Genomic DNA, 21,515 nt, shown 5'->3' with positions numbered 1-21,515 from the left:
TGTAACTGTTTTCTCATGTTGATAACAAAGTATAACATTATTCTCCTCAATATTTAACATAGACAGGTAGTACATACATGGATGTAATGTAGTCTTTCTGGTTTAAGACAAAAGTACAGCAGTCATGTATGGATGTGAGAGTTGGACTATAAAGAAAGCTGAGCACTGAAGGACTGATGCTTTTGAACTGTGGTATTGGAGAAGACTCTTGAGAGTCCCTGGAACTGCAAGGAGATCCAACCAGTCCATCCTAAAGGAAATCAGTCCTGAATATTCACTGGAAACACTGATGTTGAAGCTGAAACTCCAGTACTTTGGCCACCTGATATGAAGAGCTGACTCATTGGAAAAGACCCTGATGCTGGGAAAGATTGAGGTCAGGAGGAGAAGGGGATGACAGAGGATGAGCTGGCTGGATGGCATCACCAACTCAGTGGACATGGGTTTGCGTGGACTCTGGGAGTTGGTGATGGACAGGGAGGCCTGGCGTGCTGTGGTTCATGGAGTCGCAAAGAGTCAGATACGACTGAGCGACTGAACTGAACTGAACTGTTAATTAGCAACTGTTGATTATTGAGCTGCTTCTATTATTGCTATCCTTGTTTGTTTTCAAAGATGAAAGTTTAAGTATCACTGACATCCAGGTCAGTATTTGATAGAATGGAAAGGCCAAGAGCTTTGATTTGATTTGGATTCCTGGCTCTGCCACACGTTAGCTCTGGGATTCTTTCTGCCTTCACATCACCTGTAAAATGGAAGCAATAGTATTTCCCCGTATAGATTTGTTAGCTATCATTGCTAGTTCTATATTTATGTTCCGAGAAACTTTAGCTGTCATTTAGTTTTTAGAAACTAGCGCTACTGTTTAAAGATTACATTTCGACTTAATTTAGTTGAATGCACTGTATTTTGCTTTTAATCTTTCATGTCAGTCTAATAGGCCACCCTTTTTAAATTAAAATGCAATATTACACATTCTTCTCTGAGTTGACATTTCTAGAGCACAGATCCCTTTTGGAGCTGCTTTTTGTGGAATAGGGCCTCTCACGCTTGGCCAGACTTGGGTTTCTCACCAGGGTGCCCAAGTGTATGTAGGTGGGCCACAGGCAGGGAGGAAGCGAGCCTCTGCAGACAGATCACTCCACTTACTGAGGGAGTCAGTTCAGTTCAATAAGTATTATTTTTCCTCTGAGCAGTTTGTGCTTAATTATAGAGACTTAATTGTGAAACTGGGACATTGTTAAAGATTTATGATCAATAATTATAAAATAATCATAATGGTGGCTATTATTTATTGAGTATTTATTGTGCCAGAAGTTAACTGGTTTACATGCATTATCTCATTTATCCTCAAAACAATCCTAAGAGCTAGATGCTATTATTATCCTCATTTTTAAAACCTAAAAAATGACATAGCAGTTTATGAAAGTAGTGTAGATGTTCTGTGTGTGCTCAGTTGCTCAGTCGTGCCCGACTCTTTGCGACCCCATGGACTTAGCCCACCAGGCTTCTCTGTCCATGGAATTCTCCAGGCAAGAATACTGGAGTAGGTTGCCATTTCCTACTCCAGAGGATCTTCCCAACCCAGGGATTGAACCGGTCTCCTGCATCGCAGGCAGATTCTTTACCATCTGAACTACCAGAAAAAGTTACGTAGTATGTTCTGGAAAGTTACAAATACAATTAGGCGAAAATAAAAACACCATATTCCTACTATTCAGAAAACAGTGTTAACATCTTTTTATGTTAACCTCTGAAATTTAGAAAACTTTTTATCTCCTACCAAGTCTAATCATTAAGATTATGCTCTAAAAGCATAATGAAGAAATTCTTATTTTAGAATGTAGAACCTGAACATTGACCCTTTCTTTTTGTTTGCATTCCTGCTTTCTTTTTTTTTTTTAATTGGAGGCTAATTACTTTACAATAATATATTGGTTGGTTTTGCCATACATTGACATGAATCCACCCCGGGTGTACATGTATTCCCCTTCTTGAATGCCCCTCCCACCTCCCTCCTCCCCATATCCTCCCTCCAGGTCATCCCCATGCACCAGCCCCGAGCATCCTGTATCATGCGTCGAACCTGGACTGGTGATTCGTTTCACATATGATAATATATTCCTGTCTTGGATGAATCCAGCCAAGTATCAGACATGTGGTATTCAGGGCAGGGCAAAAAAAAAAAGTAAACATATGAATATATTAAAATTTATTTCAGTGTATTCAGTTAGCTATTGCTGGGGAACAATCACAAAGTCTCACTGGCATAAATAAAATAAATAAAATTTGTTCTTGATCACATATCTTTGGGTCAGCTGAAAGTGATTCTTATGCTATGAGTCTGCAGATCAACTAGTTCAGTTCAGTTCAGTCACTCAGTCGAATACGACTCTTTGGGACCCCATGAGGCACACCAGGCCTCCCTGTCCATCACCAACTCCCAGAGTTCACTCAAACTCATGTCCATCGAGTTGGTGATGCCATCCAGCCGTCTCATTCTCTGTCGTCCCCTTCTCCTCCCGCCCCCAATCCCTCCCAGCATTAGACTCTTTTCCAGTGAGTCAACTCGTCGCATGAGGTGGCCAAAGTATTGGAGTTTCAGCTTTAGCATCAGCCCTTCCAATGAACACCCAGGATTGATCTCCCTTAGAATGGACTGGTTGGATCTCCTTGCAGTCCAAGGGACTCTCAAGAGTCTTCTCCAACACCACAGTTCAAAAGCATCAATTCTTCGGCGATCAGCTTTCTTCACAGTCCAACTCTCACATCCATATATGACCACTGGAAAAACCATAGCCTTGACTATATGGACCTTTGTTGGCAAAGTAATATCTCTGCTTATTTTGGGGCCCAGGCTAGAGGGTTAATACTCACTATGGGTTGTTCTTGTCTTAATGATGGCAGAAGCAAAAGGGGACTAGCCCAACTGGGCATTAACTGGGTAAACACATACATCTCAGAGGCTAGGTTGGATGTCAAGTCTGATATTAAAAGAATGGGGAAGAACACACCTACCATGAGTGTCCCTATCTCCAAGAGCAAGGCAAGGGTTTGGATGTGTAATGGTTATACCAGAAAATGAAAACTTATGACTAATTTAAACTACCATACTACCTTCCATATGTCTATGTGAGTGTGTGTATGTATACTCAGACATAAAAACAAAGTAAAACTTGTAGCTGTGTGTCAAAATTCTTTATGAAACATGAAAATGGGATGGCATATGGGAGCAGTGTGATCAGCTGAAGAATCTAATTAATAGTCCTGGTATAAACTGAGAAGGTCTTGGAGAGTGTTATATATATTAAAAAGCATAGTAAAGAGTAAAGATAAAAGCATTTCAGGGACAGAACAAATTTGATGATAAGTTAGACACACAGGACCAGTATGAGGAGCTGCTGCTGCTAAGTCGCATCAGTCGTGTCAGACTCTGTGCGACCCCATAGACAGCAGCCCACCAGGCTCTGCTGTCCTTGGGATTCTCCAGGCAAGAACACTGGAGTGGGTTGCCATTTCCTTCTTCAGGGGATCTTTCCGACCCGAGGATGGAAGCTGCATCTCTTTCATCTCCTATGTTGATAAATATCAAATTGGTCATGGTCTCCAGGTCTCCAGATGACTGAATGTGGTGGTATATTGAAACAGGAACACTAATTAGGTTTGTTTGTGACCATAGCTTACTTCCAGCTCTTAAGTTCATAATCCTTTGACTTTTATTGAGTCTTAGGGTTAGAGTAATCTGAACAAAGTATTTTCCCGAAGAGTTTAGAAGGAAAGAAAAAAGCAAGTCAAATGATTTCCTCCAGATAAATGTTCTTGGCCAGCATAGTGCTATTCTTTTCCTTTTTATTCTTTTCCTTTCCTTTCTCTTTCTTCAACTTGAAAACCTGTATGTTGGATGTACTTCCCTAGTCTAGCCACAGATTCCAACTCTTCTTGTCTTAGATCCACCCATTTTTGTTGTTCAGTTGCTCAGTCGTGTCCGACTCTGCAACCCCATGGACTGCAGAACACCAGGCTTCCCTGTCCTTCACCACCCACTTTACCCATTTATATTATGTCCTAGACTTAGAAGACATTTGGGAGTTTGATCCCTGCTTTAAGGCTTAAGGTTTGCTAATTGCTGAAGGGAATGTAGAAAATACCCAAGGAAAATCAGAAAAAAAAACAAAGATTTGGAGCACTGAGTCATGAGAGTCCCTTGGACTGCAAGGAGATCCAACCAGTCCATCCTAAAGGAAATCAATCCTGAATGTTCATTGGAGGGACTGATATTGAAGCTGAAACTTCAATACTTTGGCCACCTGATGTGAAGAACTGACTCATTGGAAAAGACCCTGATGCTGGAAAAGATTGAAGGCAGGAGGAGAAGGGGATGAGAGGATGAGATGGTTGGATGGCATCACCGACTCAATGGACATGAGTCTGAGTAAACTCCGGGAGTTGGTGTCGGACAGGGAGACCTGGCATGCTGCAGTCTGTGGGGTCACAAAGAGTCGGACACGACTAAGCGACTGAACTGAACTGAGTCATGAAAGTCGAGATTAAATAACATTTTAAAGTACTAAAATTAGCTGATTGGTCCAGAAAACTGAAAATCAAGCTCATGAAAGTCTTTGGTGTTCCTTTTACAAGTTGTCTAGATTTTCAACTCTGACAAGTGTGGCAACAGTATCTTTCCTGTGTTCTGAAACTTTATATTATGGTGAGATTAGTGCTATCTAAGGTGCTTTGTCAATTTCAAAAGAAAGACAAGGAGGAAAGGATATGGACACTGGGAAGAAAAAAGAGAACAAAGATTTAAAGTTACCTCTCTCTTTCAAATAATAATAGAGTTCTTGTCTAGAACAACCCAGGTGAAACAGATCTTTTTGCACACTTTCCCAGAAGCAATGAGAAAGGTGGACATAGGTTTCCTACATGTGGATATGTTCAAGAAATACTTTTTTTTTTTATTAACTATTTTCTCTAGCTCAAATGTCTCTCCTAACAAGCTGTTCTGTTCAACTCCCTTCTGTAGAAATGACTTGTTGATGGTCTGTCGCCAATTGAATATGGAAGAGTCTGTAGCAGAGATCATGAACCAACTGGGCACTGATGAAAATGGGAAGATTTCCTTTCAGGATTTTACACGGTGCCGTATGCAGCTCATCAGAGAAATCAGGAAGGAGGAAATAGGCCTTTCTGAGAAGTCAGATAACTCCTGGAAAAAGAAGAAGCTGAGGGACAGAATTGCCTCCTGGCCCACGAGCAGTGACAACAGTCTGGGTAGGTACAACCCAGTGACAGTTTGATAGTGCACCTTTAACCCTGTGTTGTGACCTTCAGTAGACAGGACTGCCCAGCCTGTTGATGGCTTGTCCCCAGGCCGTCTCCTCGGCCACACTTGCCCCAGATGATAACTTGCTAATCCTCCAGTTCTGAAACTGTTTATCTCAGCTTGGGACTTGAACCCTTGTGCTGGAACTCAAATCCAGCCAGAATCCTGTCTGGGACTCGAACCCACATGGCTGGGATTTGAACTCAGCCAAAACTCATGGTACCTGGTTTCAGGACCTAATGAAGCTCAAGTTATTGATGTCTCATCTCAGAAAGAATTCAGTGAGAGACAAAGTGATAAGTAAGAAATGGATGTATTCAGATTCAGAGAGACGCACACTCCACAGACAGAGTATGGACCATTGCAGAGGGTGGGTGCAGGGGCCTCAAAATGTGGCATGGTTAGTTTCTATAGGCTGGGTAATTTTATATGCTAATGAGTGGGAGGATTATTTTGTCTGTTTTGGAGAAGGGGTGGAGATTTCCAGGAATTGGACCACTGCCCACTCCTCGGTCTTTTGATAGTGCCTTGGAATGGTCATGGCGCCTCTGGGTGTGTCATTTCACTTGCTGATTGAGGATCAAAGTCTAGTCTTGTCTGCCATCTTGGTCCCATTTGATTCAGTTTATGTTGTGTCCTTGGGCTGTGTCCTTCTTTCAAAAGTTGTGCCTTCCTTCTTGCCTTCCTGTTACAGTTCTGTCCTCTTGTTGTTGTTGTTGTTGCTTAGTTGCCAAGTCATGTTGACTCTTGCCTGCCAGGCTAGTCTGTCCATGGGACTTCCCAGGCAGGCATACTGGAGTGAGTTGCCATTTCCTCCCCCAAGGGATCTTCCTGACCCAGGGATGGAACCTGAGTCTCCTGCATTGGCTGGTGGGTTCTTAATCACTGAGCCACTGGGGAAGCCCAGTTCTGTTTTGTGGCTTCCCAGTTCCTGGTTTGCTGCTTGCTTTATTTTAGTTATTCCATTTCCCACATGTAATAATACACTCACATAACTATTGGGCAGGAAGGGCAAACTGGATGGGAAAGGTGGTAATTGCATCAGCAGGCATTGGAAAGCTTTTCAGGTCTGCATAGTGAGGTTTTAACTATTTCTTTTTTGATTTGTGCTTAAAAATATTTCTACAAGTTTAGTTTTCCTGTTCACAAGTATTATTGTTTTCTACTAATGTAAGTGTCAACTACAAATTGGCACTTACCAAGAGCATTGCCAATGACTGAACAACAAAGGCATTTGCCATCTGTCTCTACGGAGATTGAACCTCATGCTGCTCTAGCTGTTGACCTTCAACAATCCCTGAGGGAGTTCAGGGTGGAGTGAGGTACTCTGTGCTCCAGGGAATCCAGTGGGACAGGTCTTTAGATAGTTGGATGTTTTTAGGAACAGATTTTACGACTCAATCCTTGCATTTCCTCATATCTAAATCCCTTCATGGTGACATCAGAAACCTTTTGTAAAATGAGTGCTTCATAGTATTGAACTCCCCCTTCACCAAAACCTTATATATTGACTTTCCCCCACTGCCGCTTTGGAGCAGTCTCTCAGAGCTATCTGAGATGCTGCCTCCCGGGCTGCAGTCCTCATTGTGCCCCAAATAAAACTTACCTCACAACTCTCAAGTTGTACATCTTTTTTTAGTTGACATAAGATAAGCAAGTAGAAAGGAAATTCTCAAAAATGTTGATAATTATTGAAGATTAGTGATGGAATCATGGGGTTTATTGTACCTATTTTTGAGAACTCAGATGTACATATTTTTAGTATATTTACAAATTTTCAGAATAAGAAGTTTAAGATTTTTTTAAATGCATTTTAGGGACTTCACTGTTGGTCCAGAGGCTAAGATTCCACACTCCCAATGCAGGTGGCCCATGTTCAATCCCTGGTCGGGGAATTAGATCCCATATGCTGCAACTAAGAGTTCACATGTGGCCATTAAAGATCCTGCATGTAGCAACTAGGAGTCAGCACAGTCAAAGAAGTAAATATTTTTTAAAAGGAAAGAAAGAAAAAAGTACATCTTAAAGGGATAGCCTGAACCAAGGGATATGGGAGCAATTTTTTACTTATAGTTTAGGGGACTTTTTTCCATTGGAAATGTCTCCTGCATCTCCTTCTCTATTTCTTTCTCTGCTCAGTAGACCTAGTGGCAAGAAGTGAAGCTCCATGTTAATTGTCTATCATTTGTTAAATATATACTAGTTATCTTGGATGATTCTGTAATGCCACAAAACACACACAGAAATATGCACACTCTGAACAGTGTTCCAGGCAGTGGAATGATTGGGAGCATTATTACTGAGTAATTGAAATAATAAAAATGTCCTCCTATTCTCTACACCTTACTATCTTAATGGATTCAGTTTTAGCTGCAAGTTAGATATCTGATAATGCATGTGCCCTCAGTGCAATATGTAGAAATATTTAATTTTTGAACTAACATTTTTTCCTGAGTGTTAAAGTAATGTATGTTCATTATAGAAAATAAGGGGGAAAGGCAAACAGAAGAAAATAAAAATTATCCTTAATATCTCACCACCTGGAAATAATAACTACTGCTTACATTTCTCCCTCTCGCTCATGTGGTGTGTGGATGTGTGATTTATTTGTTTTTTACTTATTTTTTTCACATGCTTTCCATATAGTTTTCCTGCAGTTTTCCATCATGATTTTCCCCATGCTTTTAAACAGCATTAGAAAGCATGATTTATAATGGTTGCATGATGTAAAATGGACACTCAATAATATTTATTAAATGATAGGATAGATGGAATTCTTTTTGCTAAGCTGTATTTTCTATTTTTCTGCCAAGAACTTGAACTTCTGTAAGTACATAAGCACACACATATGTATATATTTGAAAGGTTAAGTAAATGGTGATATGTCTCAACAGTTGAATACCATTTGGCCATTAAAGTAGTATATAAATGTGTATCAAATGTGTTTATAGAAGAAATACTTGTATGGAAAAAATATATACTCACTGTTGAAAATTGTATTTTAATGTGTGGCAAGTATTTATAAAATACCTTGAAAGGAATAGTTTTGATGGAATTGCTGCCCACATCTAATTGATTTGACTATCACATGACATTGCCTCATCGAAAGAAAGAATTGAAAAACAATTCCTTTTAACCCTTTTTTATAACCACATACCTTGAGAGAAAGAAGAGGTAACTGAAAGGAGGTGAACCATAAAATACATCATGAACTGAGGGAACACCAACACACCATTTACCAGTTTATCCTGGTAGTTAAGGCTTCATAGGTAGATTATTTGAGTGGGAATCCTGGTTCTATCTGGAGAAAGAAATGGCAACCCACTCCAGTATTCTTGCCTGTAGAATCCCATGGACAGAGGAATCTGGAGGGCTATAGTCCACGGCATCACAAGAGTCGCACATGACTTAGCGACTAAACCACCACCACCTGGTTCTATCCCTTACTGCTTACACAACTCTTAACAAGTCACTTAATCTCTGCATATCTCTGTTTCCTCATTAAGTGTAACATGAGAACAATCACTGTTATTTGGAGGAATAAAGAAGCCAGTGTATATGGACAGCATGTGAAATGATGCCTGGCCCAGCAAGATAAGCTGCTGCTGCTAAGCCTCTTCAGTCGTGTCCAACTCTGTGCGACCCCATAGACAGCAGCCCATCAGGCTCCCCCATCCCTGGGGTTCTCCAGGCAAGAATACTGGAGTGGGTTGCCATTTCCTTCTCCAATGCGTGAAAGTGAAAAGTGAAAGTGAAGTCGCGCAGTCATGTCCGACTCTTAGCGACCCCATGGACTGCAGCCTACCAGGCTCCTCCACCCATGGGATTTCCAGGCAAGAGTACTGGAGTGGGGTGCCATTGCCCTCTCTGGCAAGATAAGCTACAAGACCTCAATGCAAGTTATGTTAATATTGTTATTATTATTATTGCCCCTCAATTTTATTTCCTGGAGATTGCCGGGATTATACTCGTGTTGGAAAACAACTTCCTATTCAGTCTAATTTGAATCAAATATATTTTAAAATCTATAATAATTAAATAAAGATATATAAGGAGTACGTCAAAGTTGTATATTGTCACCCTGCTTATTTAACTTCTATACAGAGTACATCATGAGGAACACTGGGCTGGAAGAAGCACAAGCTGGAATCAAGATTGCCGCTAGAAATATCAATAACCTCAGATATGCAGATGACACCACCCTTATGGCAGAAAGTGAAGAGGAACTCAAAAGCCTCTTGATGAAAGTGAAAGAGGAGAGTGAAAAGTTTGGCTTGAAGGTCAACATTCAGAAAACTAAGATCATGGCATCTGCTCCCATCACTTCATGGGAAATAGATGGGGAAACAGTGGAAACAGTGTCAGACTTTATTTTTGGGGTCTCCAAAATCACTGCAGACGCTGATTGCAGCCAGGAAATTAAAAGACGCTTACTCCTTGGAAGGAAAGTTATGACCAACCTAGATAGCATATTAAAAAGCAGAGACATTACTTTGCCAACAAAGGTCCATCTAGTCAAGGCTATGGTTTTTCCAGTGGTCATGTATGGATGTGAGAGTTGGACTGTAAAGAAAGCTGATCACCAAAGAATTGATGCTTTTGAACTGTGGTGCCGAAGAAGACTCTTGAGAGTCCCTTGGACTGCAAGGAGATCCAACCAGTCCATTCTAAAGGAGATCAGTCCTGGGTGTTCATTGGAAGGACTGATGCTGAAACTGAAACTCCAATACTTTGGCCACCTCATGCGATAAGTTGACTCACTGGAAAAGAGTCTGATGCTGGGAGGGATTGGGGGCGGGAGGAGAAGGGGACGACAGAGAATGAGATGGCTGGATGGCATCACCGACTCGATGGACATGAGTTTGAGTGAACTCTGGGAGTTGGTGATGGACAGGGAGGCCTGGTGTGCTGTGATTCATGGGGTCGCAAAGAGTCGGACACGACTGAGCGACTGAACTGAACTGAACTGATATGTGTTTAATTAGTCTCTCTCTTTTCTATATTATCAATCCTTCCTTCTGATTCTATATAAATAAAGTCTAGTATCTCCTGTCTCTGGGTCGGGGAGAAGCCCTTTCTTGACTGCATGTCCCTTCTAAACTCTTGCCCCAGTTCTGTGCTCCTCTTCACAGCTAAAGTGTTTGAAGTGTTTGTCTCCTTGAATGCTTGTTAGTCCGCACCTCTCCTTCTTCCTTCAGCCCCATCGTCCCAGCTCTAGTCACCAGCACGCCACTGACCCTGCTCGTACTGCGTCCATGGTGGCCGACACCGTGGCTCTCCGCCGTCCTCATCTTTGCATTGGCTCAGCTGACTACTTCTTCATTCAGTTGCACTTTATTTTCTTGGACTTTTCTACACAACATTCTCCTGGGTTTCTGCCTACCATTTTGTATTCCTTTTCTCTTTCTCTCCGTCTTCCTTTCTTTCTTTTTTTAACTTCTCTTTCCTGAACAACTTCCAAATTTTGAGGTGCCTTGGGTTTACATTTTCACCCTAGGTGACCTCATTATGGTCACATGATTTTAAATACTGTTTTTGTGCCAGTGACTCTCAAATGTATGCCCTTTCTCTTGAGCTTCACAATCAGGTAAAATTGACATATTCCTGAGTCGGACACGACTGAAGTGACTTAGCAGCAGCAGCAGCAGCAGCAGATATCTTATAACCACTCAACCTTCAGTTCAGTTCAGTCTCTCAGTCATGTCCAACTCTTTACGACCCCATGAATCACAGCACAACAGGCCTCGCTGTCCATCACCAAATCCCGGAGTTCACTCAAACTCATGTCCATCGAGTCGGTGATGCCAACCAGCCATCTCATTCTCTGTCATCCCCTTCTCCTTTTGCCCCCAGTCCCTCCCAGCATCAGAGTTTTTTCCAGTGAGTCAACTCGTCGCATGAGGTGGCCAAAGCATTGCAGTTTCAGCTTTAGCATAAGTCCTTCCAATGAACACCCAGGATTGATCTCCTTTAGAATGGACTGGTTGGATCTCCCTGCAGTCCAAGGGGCTCTCAAGAGTCTTCTCCAGCACCACAGTTCAAAAGCATCAATTCTTTGGCGCTCAGCTTTCTTCACAGTCCAACTCTCACATCCATACATGACCATGGGAAAAACCATAGCCTTGACTAGACGGACCTTTGTTGGCAAAGTAATGTCTCTGCTTTTTAATATACTATCTAGGTTGGTCATAACTTTCCTTCCAAGGAGTAAGCGTCTTTTAATTTCACGGCTGCAGTCAGCATCCGCAGTGATTTTGGAGCCCCCAAAAATAAAGTCTGCCACTGTTTCCACTGTTTCCCCATCTATTTCCCATGAAGTGATGGGACCAGGTGCCATGATCTTAATTTTCTGAATGTTGAGCTTTAAGCCAACATTTTCACTCTCCTCTTTCACTTTCATCAAGAGGCTTTTGAGTTCCTCTTCACTTTCTGCCATAAGGGTGGTGTCATCTGCATATCTGAGATTATTCATATTTCTCCCAGCAATCTTGATTCCAGCTTGTGCTTCTTCCAGCCCAACGTTCCTCTGTACTCTGCATAGAAGTTAAATAAGCAGGGTGACAATATACAACCTTGACGTACTCCTTTTCGTATTTGGAACCAGTCGGTTGTTCCATGTCCAGTTCTGACTGTTGCTTCCTGACCTGCATACAGGTTTCTCAAGAGGCACGTCAGGTGGTCTGGTATTCCCATCTCTTTCAGAATGTTCCACAGTTTATTGTGATCCACACAGTCAAAGGCTTTGGCATAGTCAATGAAGCAGAAATAGATGTTTTTCTGGAATGCTCTTGCTTTTTCCATGATCCAGCAGATGTTGGTAATTTGATCTCTGGTTCCTCTGCCTTTTCTAAAACCTGCTTGAACATCAGGAAGTTCAAGGTTCATGTATTGCTGAAGCCTGGCTTGGAGAATTTTGAGCATGACTTTACTAATGTGTGAGATGAGTGCAATTGTGCGGTAGTTTGAGCATTCATTAGCATTGCCTTCTCTGGGATTGGAATGAAAACTGACCTTTCCAGTCCTGTGGCCACTGCTGAGTTTTCCAAATTTGCTGGCATGTTGAGTGCAGCATTTTCACAGCATCATCTTTCAGGATTTGAAATAGCTCAACTGAAATTCCTTCCCTTCCACTAGCTTTGTTCATTGTGGTGCTTTCTAAGGCCCACTTGACTTCACATTCCAAGATGTCTGGCTCTAGGTCAGTGATCACACCATCGTGATTATCTTGGTTGAGAAGATCTTTCTTGTACAGTTTTTCTGTGTATTCTTGCCACCTCTTCTTAATATCTTCTGCTTCTGTTAGGTCCATACCATTTCTGTCCTTTATCGAGCCCATCTTTGCATGAAATGTTCCCTTGATATCTCTAATTTTCTTGAAGAGGTCTCCTGTCTTTCCCATTCTCTTGTTTTCTTCTATTTCTTTGCATTGATTGCTGAGGAAGGCTTTCTTATCTCTCCTTGCTATTCTTTGGAACTCTGCATTCAGATGCTTATATCTTTCCTTTTCTCCTTTGCTCTTCACTTCTCTTCTTTTCACAGCTATTTGTCAGGTCTCCTCAGACAGCCATTTTGCCTTTTTGCATTTCTTTTCCATGGGGATGGTCTTGGTCCCTGTCTCCTGTACGATGTCATGAACCTCCGTCCAGAGTTCATCAGGCACTCTATCTATCAGATCTAGACCCTTAAATCTATTTCTTACTTTCACTGTATAATCATAAGGGATTTGATTTAGGTCATATCTGAATGGTCTAGTGGTTTTCCCTACTTTCTTCAATTTCAGTCTGAATTTGGCAATAAGGATTTCATGATCTGAGCCACAATCAGCTCCTGGTCTTGTTTTTGCTAACTGTATAGAGCTTCTCCATCTTTGGCTGCAAAGAATATAATCAATCTGATTTCAGTGTTGACCATCTGGTGATGTCCATGTGTATAGTATTCTCTTGTGTTGTTGAAAGAGGGTGTTTGTTATGACCAGTGCGTTCTCTTGGCAAAACTATTAGCCTTTGCCCTGCTTCATTCCGTGCTCCAAGGCCAAATTTGCCTGTTACTCCAGGTGTTTCTTGACTTCCTACTTTTGCATTCCAGTCCCCTATAATGAAAAGGACATCTTTTTTGGGTGTTAGTTCTAAAAGGTCTTGTAGGTCTTCATAGAACCATTCAACTTCGGCTTCTTCAGCGTTTCTGGTTGGGGCATAGGCTTGGATTACTGTAATATTGAATGGTTTGCCTTGGAAATGAACAGAGGTCATTCTGTCATTTTTGAGATTGCATCCAAGTACTGCATTTCAGACTCTTTTGTTGACCATGATGGCTACTCCATTTCTTCTAAGGGATTCCTGCCCACAGTAGTAGATATAATGATCATCTGAGTTATATTCACCCATTCCAGTCCATTTTAGTTCACTGATTCCTAGAATGTCTATGTTCACTCTTGCCATCTCCTGTTTGACCACTTCCAATTTGTCTTGATTCATGGACCTAACATTCCAGTTTCCTATGCAATATTGCCTTTTACAGCATCAGACCTTGCTTCTATCACCAGTCACATCCACAACTGGGTATTGTTTTTGCTTTGGCTCCATCCCTTCATTCTTTGTGGAGTTATTTGTCCACTGATCTCCAGTAGCATACTGGGCACCTACCGACCTGGGGAATTCCTCATTCAGTATCCTATCTTTTTGCCTTTTCATACTGTTCATGGAGAAGGGAATGCCAAACCACTTCTGTATACTTGCCTTGAGAACCCCACTCAACCTTAACATGGTCAAAAAGGATTTGTGATTCCCGTCCTTTCCTTACCCTTGAGTCATTTGTCTCCCACATAGCCCCAGGCAGGAATTATCACCATCCATTAATTACTTTGCTCAACCCAGCAAGACTCCTTATCTCAAGTACTTCCCTAGTCTGTCCACATCCTTGTCTCTCCTGCTACCACCCTTTTCTAAGTCACCATCATGTTTTGCCTTGGTTGCTAAAAGAGCCTGTTGAGACTTCCTCGGTGATCTAATGGTTACGAGTGCACCTTCCAGTTCACGGGATGCAGGTTTGCTCCCTGGTCACGGAACTAAGGTTCCACATGCAGCAGGGCAGATGAGCCTGCATGCCACAACAAGAGAGAAGCCTGTGTGCTACAACTAATACTCGATGCAGGCAAATAAATTAATAAATATTTTTTAAATAAATAAAGAAGCCTATAACTGCCCTCTCATACCTCCCTTGTTGTTATTGTTCAGTCACTCAGTCATGTCCTACTCTGTGACTCCATGGACTGCAGCACGCCAGGCTTCCCTGTCCTTCACTATCTCCTGGAGTTTGCTCAAGCTCATGTCCATTGAGTCGGTGATGCCATCCAACCATCTCATCCTCTGTTGCCCCCTTCTCCTCTTGCCTTCAATCTTTCCCAGAGTCAGAATCTTTCCCAGTGAATCAGGTCTTCACATCAGGGGGCCAGAGTATTGGTGCTTCAGTTTCAGCCTCAGTCCTTCCGGTGAATATTCAAGGTTGATTTCCTTTAGTATTGACTGGTTGAATTTCCTTGCTGTCCAAGGGACTCTCAATGGTCTTTTCCAACACCACAATTCGAAAGCATCAATTCTTCGACATTCAGCCTTCTTATGGTCCAACTCTCACATCCATACATGAGTACTGGGAAAAACTGTAACTTTGACTATATGAACCATTGTCAGCAAAATGATGTCTCTGCTTTTTAATATGCTGTCTAGGGTTGCCATAGCTTTTCTTCCAAGGAGCAAGCATCTTTTAATTTCATGGCTGCAGTCACTGTCCACAGTGATTTTGGAACCCCTGAAAATAAAATCTGTCTCTGTTTCCACTTTTTCCCCATCTATTTGCCATGAAGTGATAGGACTGGATCCCTTGATCTTTGTTTTTTGAATGTTGAGTTTCAAGCCAACATTTGAACCCTCCTCTTTCACCCTCATCAAGAAGCTCTTTAATTCTTCTTCACTTTCTGCCATTAGAGTTGTATAATAGCCATATCTGAGGTTGTTAATATTTGTTCCGGCAATCTTGATTCCAGATTGTGCTTCATCCAGCCTGGCATTTCACATGATGTACTCTGCATAGAAGTTAAATAAGTAGGGTGACAATATACAGCCTTGACGAACTCCTTTCCCAGTTTTGAACCAGTCCATTGTTCCTTGTCTGGTTATAACTGTTGTTTCTTAATCTGCATACAAGTTTCTCAGAAGGCAAGTAAGGTAGTCTGGTATTACCATCTCTTTAAGATTTTCCACAGTGTGTTGTGGTCTACACAGTCAAAGGCTTTGGTGTAGTCAATGAAGCAGAAGTGGATGTTTTTCTGGAATTCCCTTGCTTTTTCTGTGATCCAGTTGTTGTTGGCAATTTGATCTCTGGTTCCTAGCCTTTTCTAAATCCAGCTTGTATTGTCTGGAAGTTCTCGTTTCACATACTGTTGAAGCCTAGCTTGAAGGATTTTGAGAAACACTTTGATAGCATATGAAATGAGTACAATTGTGTGGTAGTTTGAACATTCTTTGGCATTGTCCTTCTTTGGGATTGGAATGAAAACTGACCCTTTCCAGTCCAGTGGCCAATGCTGAGTTTTCCAAATTTGCTAGCGTATTGAGTTCAGCACTTTCACAGTATCATCTTTTAGGATTTGAAATAGCTCAGCTGGAATTTCATCACCTCCACTAGCTTGTTCATAGTAATGCTTCCTAAGGCCCACTTGACTTCACACTCCAAGATGTCTGGCTCTGGTTGAGTGACCACACCAGTGTGGCTATCCAGGTTATGAAGACCCTTTTTGTGTAGTTCTTCTCTCAGAATGCTTTTTTAGCATTATAAAAAGATGCTTAGGTCATTCCTGTGTCTTCAATGCTCAATGGCTTCCATAGGACTTAAAGTCCAAATTCCTTACCACATTCTAGCCTGTACCCACCACTCTAACTCGATCTTACAGTGATTACTCTGACCTCTTATGCAGGCTCTGCCCACACTGGCCTTCCTGCTATTCCCCTAACTTAGCAAATTTAGCCAACCTCCAGCCCTTGTCCTCACTTTTTCTTCTCATCTAGAACATTCTTCTTTTTGACCTTCTCTTTGCATAGCTGGCTCTTTCCTGTTATTCAGATTTCAGCTTAAATAGTCCCTCTTTAGAGAGGCATTTCCAAGCTAATGTGACTTCTCATATACTCTTCCACATGCCCTTATGCATCATACCATTGATTCTTATCTGACATCATTTTATGTGCTTATTTGAACACTATCTGTCTCCTCCAGTGCAATAAAAGCTCCACTAGAATACTTATGGCCTTGCTGGGTTCCTGCTAAACCCCGGCTTAGATGGTAAACAATATGCCTGCAATGTGGGAGACCCAGGTTCAATCTCTGGGCAAGGAAGATGCCCAGGAGAAGGGAATGGCAACCCACTTCAGTATTCTTGCCTGGAGAATTCCATGGACAGAGGAGCCTGGCAGGCTATAGTCCATAACGTTGCAAAGAGTCAAACATGACTAAGCAACTAACACTTAGTCAGTACCTGGCCCACAGGACATGCTCAGTGCATATTTGTTGAGTCAATGAATGAGCAATGCACTGTGTTCATGCTGTTTCAGGGCTTCGCAGAAGTGCAATGCATAGTTCCAGACACTATGCAACTTACAATTTAATTGTGGAGTGATAAGCATATAGCAAATTAAGTAGCAATGAAGTTTAAATTAGTCAGTGAAGCTTTATAGATCATTGAATGGTACAAAAGACAAGGTCCTTAAGGGGATCTAAGAAAGACTATGAGCAGGAGTTTCAGCAAAGTGTTGAGATTTTACCTGTGAGTACACTGTGAAGAGAAGTAGAAAAAATGTCAGTGCTGTTGTGAGAAGAGCCTGAGGAAAACTTAGATTTAACAGTTGAGTGTCAGAAAGATTTTATTGGCAGCCCTGACATTTCACAGCACATCCACAGCAGGGAGTTGAATTAACAGAAAAAGAAAACCTGTCAAAACATTACATGCTTGACTTGGAAGAGGAATTTTGATAGATTCATTTTTTTTCCCACGTTTTTCTCAGAACACTAATTACAAGAGATGCTCATAAATTTTATGTGAAGAAAGAATTTCTTCAGCAAATACATTTGAAAAGTTTGGGTTAAATTAGACGAGTAGTGTTCTTCACTGTGAGACATCTCAGAGTCTTTAATCCTGTGAATCTCCAAGAGAAGAACAAAATGCACAGCATTCTTCACATTTAATTGACATTAAACTTTTATTTGCAAATCTTCCTTTTGGCATTTCTCAAATATACTTTGGGGAAAAATGATATCTGATCAACTAGGATAATAGATTTTTATATCTATTTTAAGTCATCTTAAAGTAATATTTCAAACTTTCATGTCTTGAAACCACCAGTTATGTAAAATTTAATAGTTATTGCAACAAGAATAATAAAAATAGTTAAAAATTACCAGAATTTACTATGCACAAGGCAGTTTTCTAGGAGCATGTATTATATGCTAGAATGATAAATCCAGTTCACCACTGAGTTGGTGTGGGACTTAGGTCACATTCCTGATTATTCTGAACACTTTTCTTATATCTAAAGGTACAGTAGTAATATCTGCACTGTTTGGAAGAACTTAGTGAAACATCACTTTTAAAGTTCCTACATAGTGGCTGTTCATGTTAGCTTCTCAATAAATAATAGCATTACTTTAATTATTTTTATCATCTCTAATCCATGTGGCTACATTCCAAGTTTAAAATACAATCCTCCTTATGTAGAGGAGGAAACTAATGCTCAGAGAAGTTAAGTGATTTGCTCTAAGCCACAGAGGTACTGGACCATAAAGATGGCTGAATGCCAAAGAATTGATGCTTTTGAACTGTGGTGCTGGAGAAGACTCTTGAGAGTCCCTTGGACTGCAAGGAGATCCAACCAGTCCATTCTAAAGGAGATCAGTCCTGAATGTTCATTGGAAGGACTGATACTGAAGCTCCAATACTTTAGCCACCTGATGCGAAGAGCCAACTCACTGGAAAAAACCCAGATTCTGGGAAAGACTGAAGGCAGGAGGAGAAGGGACGGCAGAGGACAAGAAGGTTGGATGGCATCACCAACTTAGTGGGCATGCGTTTGAGCGAGCTCTGGGAGATGGTGAAGGTCAGGGAAGCCTGGTGTGCTGTGGTTCGTGGGGTGGCAAAGAATGGGAAACGACTGAGCAACTGAACAAGAGCGGTACTAAGGAGTTGAGAACCTTAAGACATTACTTACTGAAAGAGATAATCCTTTGAGTCTCCTGCAACTTTTGCTTAAGAACTTGGTCTCACAACCAAGATGCTAAGTGAAAAGAACACTGCCCTCTAGAGGCCATTCGCAGCAATTGCAGACACATGGTCCCCAAGGTCTTGAAAGATCTGTGGAAAAGGCCTGTTAGAGAAACCCATCTCTCTGGCAGCAAAGTGACAGCATACCTTATGCCAAATAGTTACAAGGTTGTGTATGTGCTGCCTAATTTACCACTGGAAAACGAATAATCTAGATTCATTATAATTATTTGTAATTTTAATTTAAAAATTTTGTGATTAAAATTTTTTCATCTTAAAATTTAACAAATTTAAATCACATACAGAAATTCTGACTTAAAATTTCCTGTGTGCTAATAGGTGGAGAAATATACCATGTTCGTGGATTGGAAGAATAAATATTGTGAAAATGAGTATACTACCCAAAGTAATTTATACATTCAATGCAATCCCTATCAAGCTACCCACGATATTTTTCACAGAACTAGAATAAATAATCTCACAATTTGTATGGAAATACAAAGAACCTCGAATAGCCAAAGCAATCTTGAGGAAGAAAAATGGAACTGGGGGAATTAACCTGCCGGACTTCAGGCTCTACTACAAAGCCACAGTCATCAAGACAGTATGGTACTGGCATAAAGACAGAAATATAGATCAATCGGACAAAATAGAAAGCCCAGAGATAAATCCACGCACCTATGGACACCTTATCTTTGACAAAGGAGGCAAGAATATAAAATGGAGAAAAGACAGTCTCTTTAACAAGTGGTGCTGGGAAAACTGGTCAGCCACTTGTAAAAGAATGAAACCAGAACACTTCCTAACACCATACACCAAAATAAACTCAAAATGGGTTAGTGAGTTAAATGTAAGACCAGATTCTATAAAAATCCTAGAGGAGAACGTAGGCAAAACACTCTCTGACATAAATCACAGCAGGATCCTCCAAGACCCACCTCCCAGAATATTGGAAATAAAAGCAAAAAATAAACAAATAGGACCTAATTAAAATCAAAAGCTTCTGCACAGCAAAGGAAACTATAAGTAAGGTGAAAAGACAGCCTTCAGAATGGGAGAAAATAATAGCAAAGGAAACTATAAGTAAGGTGAAAAGACAGCCTTCAGAATGGGAGAAAATAATAGCAAAGGAAACTATAAGTAAGGTGAAAAGACAGCCTTCAGAATGGGAGAAAATAATAGCAAATGAAGCAACTGATAAAGGATTAATCTCCAAAATATACAAGCAGCTCCTGCAGCTCAATTCCAGAAAAATAAATGACCCAATCAAAAAATGGGCCAAAGAACTAAACAGACATTTCTCCAAAGAAGACATAAAGATGGCTAACAAACACATGAAAAAATGCTCAGCATCCCTCATAATTAGAGAGATGCAAATCAAAACCACAATGAGATACCATTTCACACCAGTCAGAATGGCTGCATCCAAAAGTCTACATGCAATAAAGAGGGTGTGGAGAGAAGGGAACCCTCTCACACTGTTGGTGGGAAGGCAAACTAATACAGCCACTATGGAGAACAGTGTGGAGATTCCTCAAAAAACTGAAAACAGAACTGCCATATGATCCAGCAATCGCACTCCTGGGCATACACACCAAGGAAACCAGAATTGAAAGAGACACATGTACTCCAATGTTCATTGCAGCACTGTTTATAATAGCCAGGACATGGAAGCAACCTAGATGTCCATCTGCAGACGAATGGATAAGAAAGCTTTGGTACATATCCACAATGGAGTATTACTCAGCCGTTAAAAAGAATGCATTTGAATCAGTTCTAATGAGGTGGATGAAACTGGAGCCTATTATACAGAGTGAAGTAAGCCAGAAAGAAAAATAACAATACAGTATACTAACGCATATATGTGGAATTTAGAAAGATGGAAATGATAACCCTGTATACGAGACAGCAAAAGAGACACAGATGTATAGAACAGTCTTTGGGACTCTGTGGGAGAGGGTGAGGGTGGGATGATTTGGGAAAATGGCATTGAAACATGTATGTTGTCATATATGAAACGAATCACCAGTTCAGGGTTAATGCATGTTACAGGATGCTCGGGGCTGGTGTGCGGGGATGACCCAGAGGGAGGATAAAGGGAGGAGGGAGCTGGGAGGGGGTTTTAGGAGGGGGAACTCATGTATACCCGGAGTGGATTCATGTCAATGTATGGCAAAACCAACCAATATAATATTGTAAAATAATTAGCCTCCAATAAAAAATAAATAAATAAAAGAAAAAAAATAAAATAAAAAAATAAAATTTTCTGTGTGATGAGGGGAGACTTTGGAGTTTTTTAAAATTCCCAGCATTAAGTATTTTTGTATGTTAGCAATTCCAACAGAGCCTTAATTCAAACATGCCCTTTTAAATAAACAAACAGCTTTTTACTTCAACTAAGCTGTGAACTTTAAACATGATTTCCACATATTCCTGTCAAATGTGTGGATTATGTGAAAGAGGTACTGCTTCAGGGTGATGACCACTAAAAAACACACAAAACTGCTGAATTGCCTGAGGAGAGCTGGTATAAGCCTGCAAGCTTGCCTAATGAGATTGTTGCAAGTCTGTGCTCTTCAGATCTTTAAGGGAACTTGTTTTTCTTCCTTTGGTTAGGTCTCAGAGAGCCCAGGAACTTCTTTGAATTAAATCTCAATGCATTTAAAACATTAAAAGAAAGCAGACATTAAAACCTGCTAATTAATGCAAGTAAATTTAATTTATGCTAAGATTAGAACACTGGGCACAGTTTCCAATAAGCTGTACCTTCAAAGACATTTTATTGGCCTTTCCTTGAAATATATTCCCACCTGATATATCAGCTTCATTACTGCTCTGATAGTGCCCCTGTGGTTCCAAAGGAACATATAAAGTACTAAAGTTTCTTGG

The 21,515-nt window shown here is 40.9% G+C and overlaps 1 protein-coding gene across 2 annotated transcripts in view; it reads left to right on the top strand.

Moving 5' to 3' along the window:
* The window catches only part of LOC129562439 (ras and EF-hand domain-containing protein-like), a 149,834-nt gene that overhangs the window by 98,107 nt on the left and 30,212 nt on the right, over nucleotides 1-21,515 (top strand). Inside the window, exons 2-3 of one of the 2 annotated variants that reach the window (XM_055435520.2) lie at nucleotides 5,024-5,271; nucleotides 18,966-19,550. In XM_055435520.2, the coding sequence (XP_055291495.1) occupies nucleotides 5,024-5,271; nucleotides 18,966-19,003 (286 nt within the window). In that variant the 3' untranslated portion in view covers nucleotides 19,004-19,550. Of the gene's footprint in view, nucleotides 1-5,023; nucleotides 5,272-18,965; nucleotides 19,551-21,515 lie in introns of those variants that run through there. The other variant, XM_055435518.1, reaches the window with a different exon arrangement.

Source organism: Moschus berezovskii, chromosome 9 (genome assembly GCF_049115385.1).
Source record: "Moschus berezovskii isolate FMDL1 chromosome 9, NW_MosBer_1.0, whole genome shotgun sequence".
Classification (NCBI taxonomy): domain Eukaryota; kingdom Metazoa; phylum Chordata; class Mammalia; order Artiodactyla; family Moschidae; genus Moschus; species Moschus berezovskii.
Note: the sequence above shows the minus strand (reverse complement) of the source record. Positions and strands in the feature narration are given on the sequence as shown.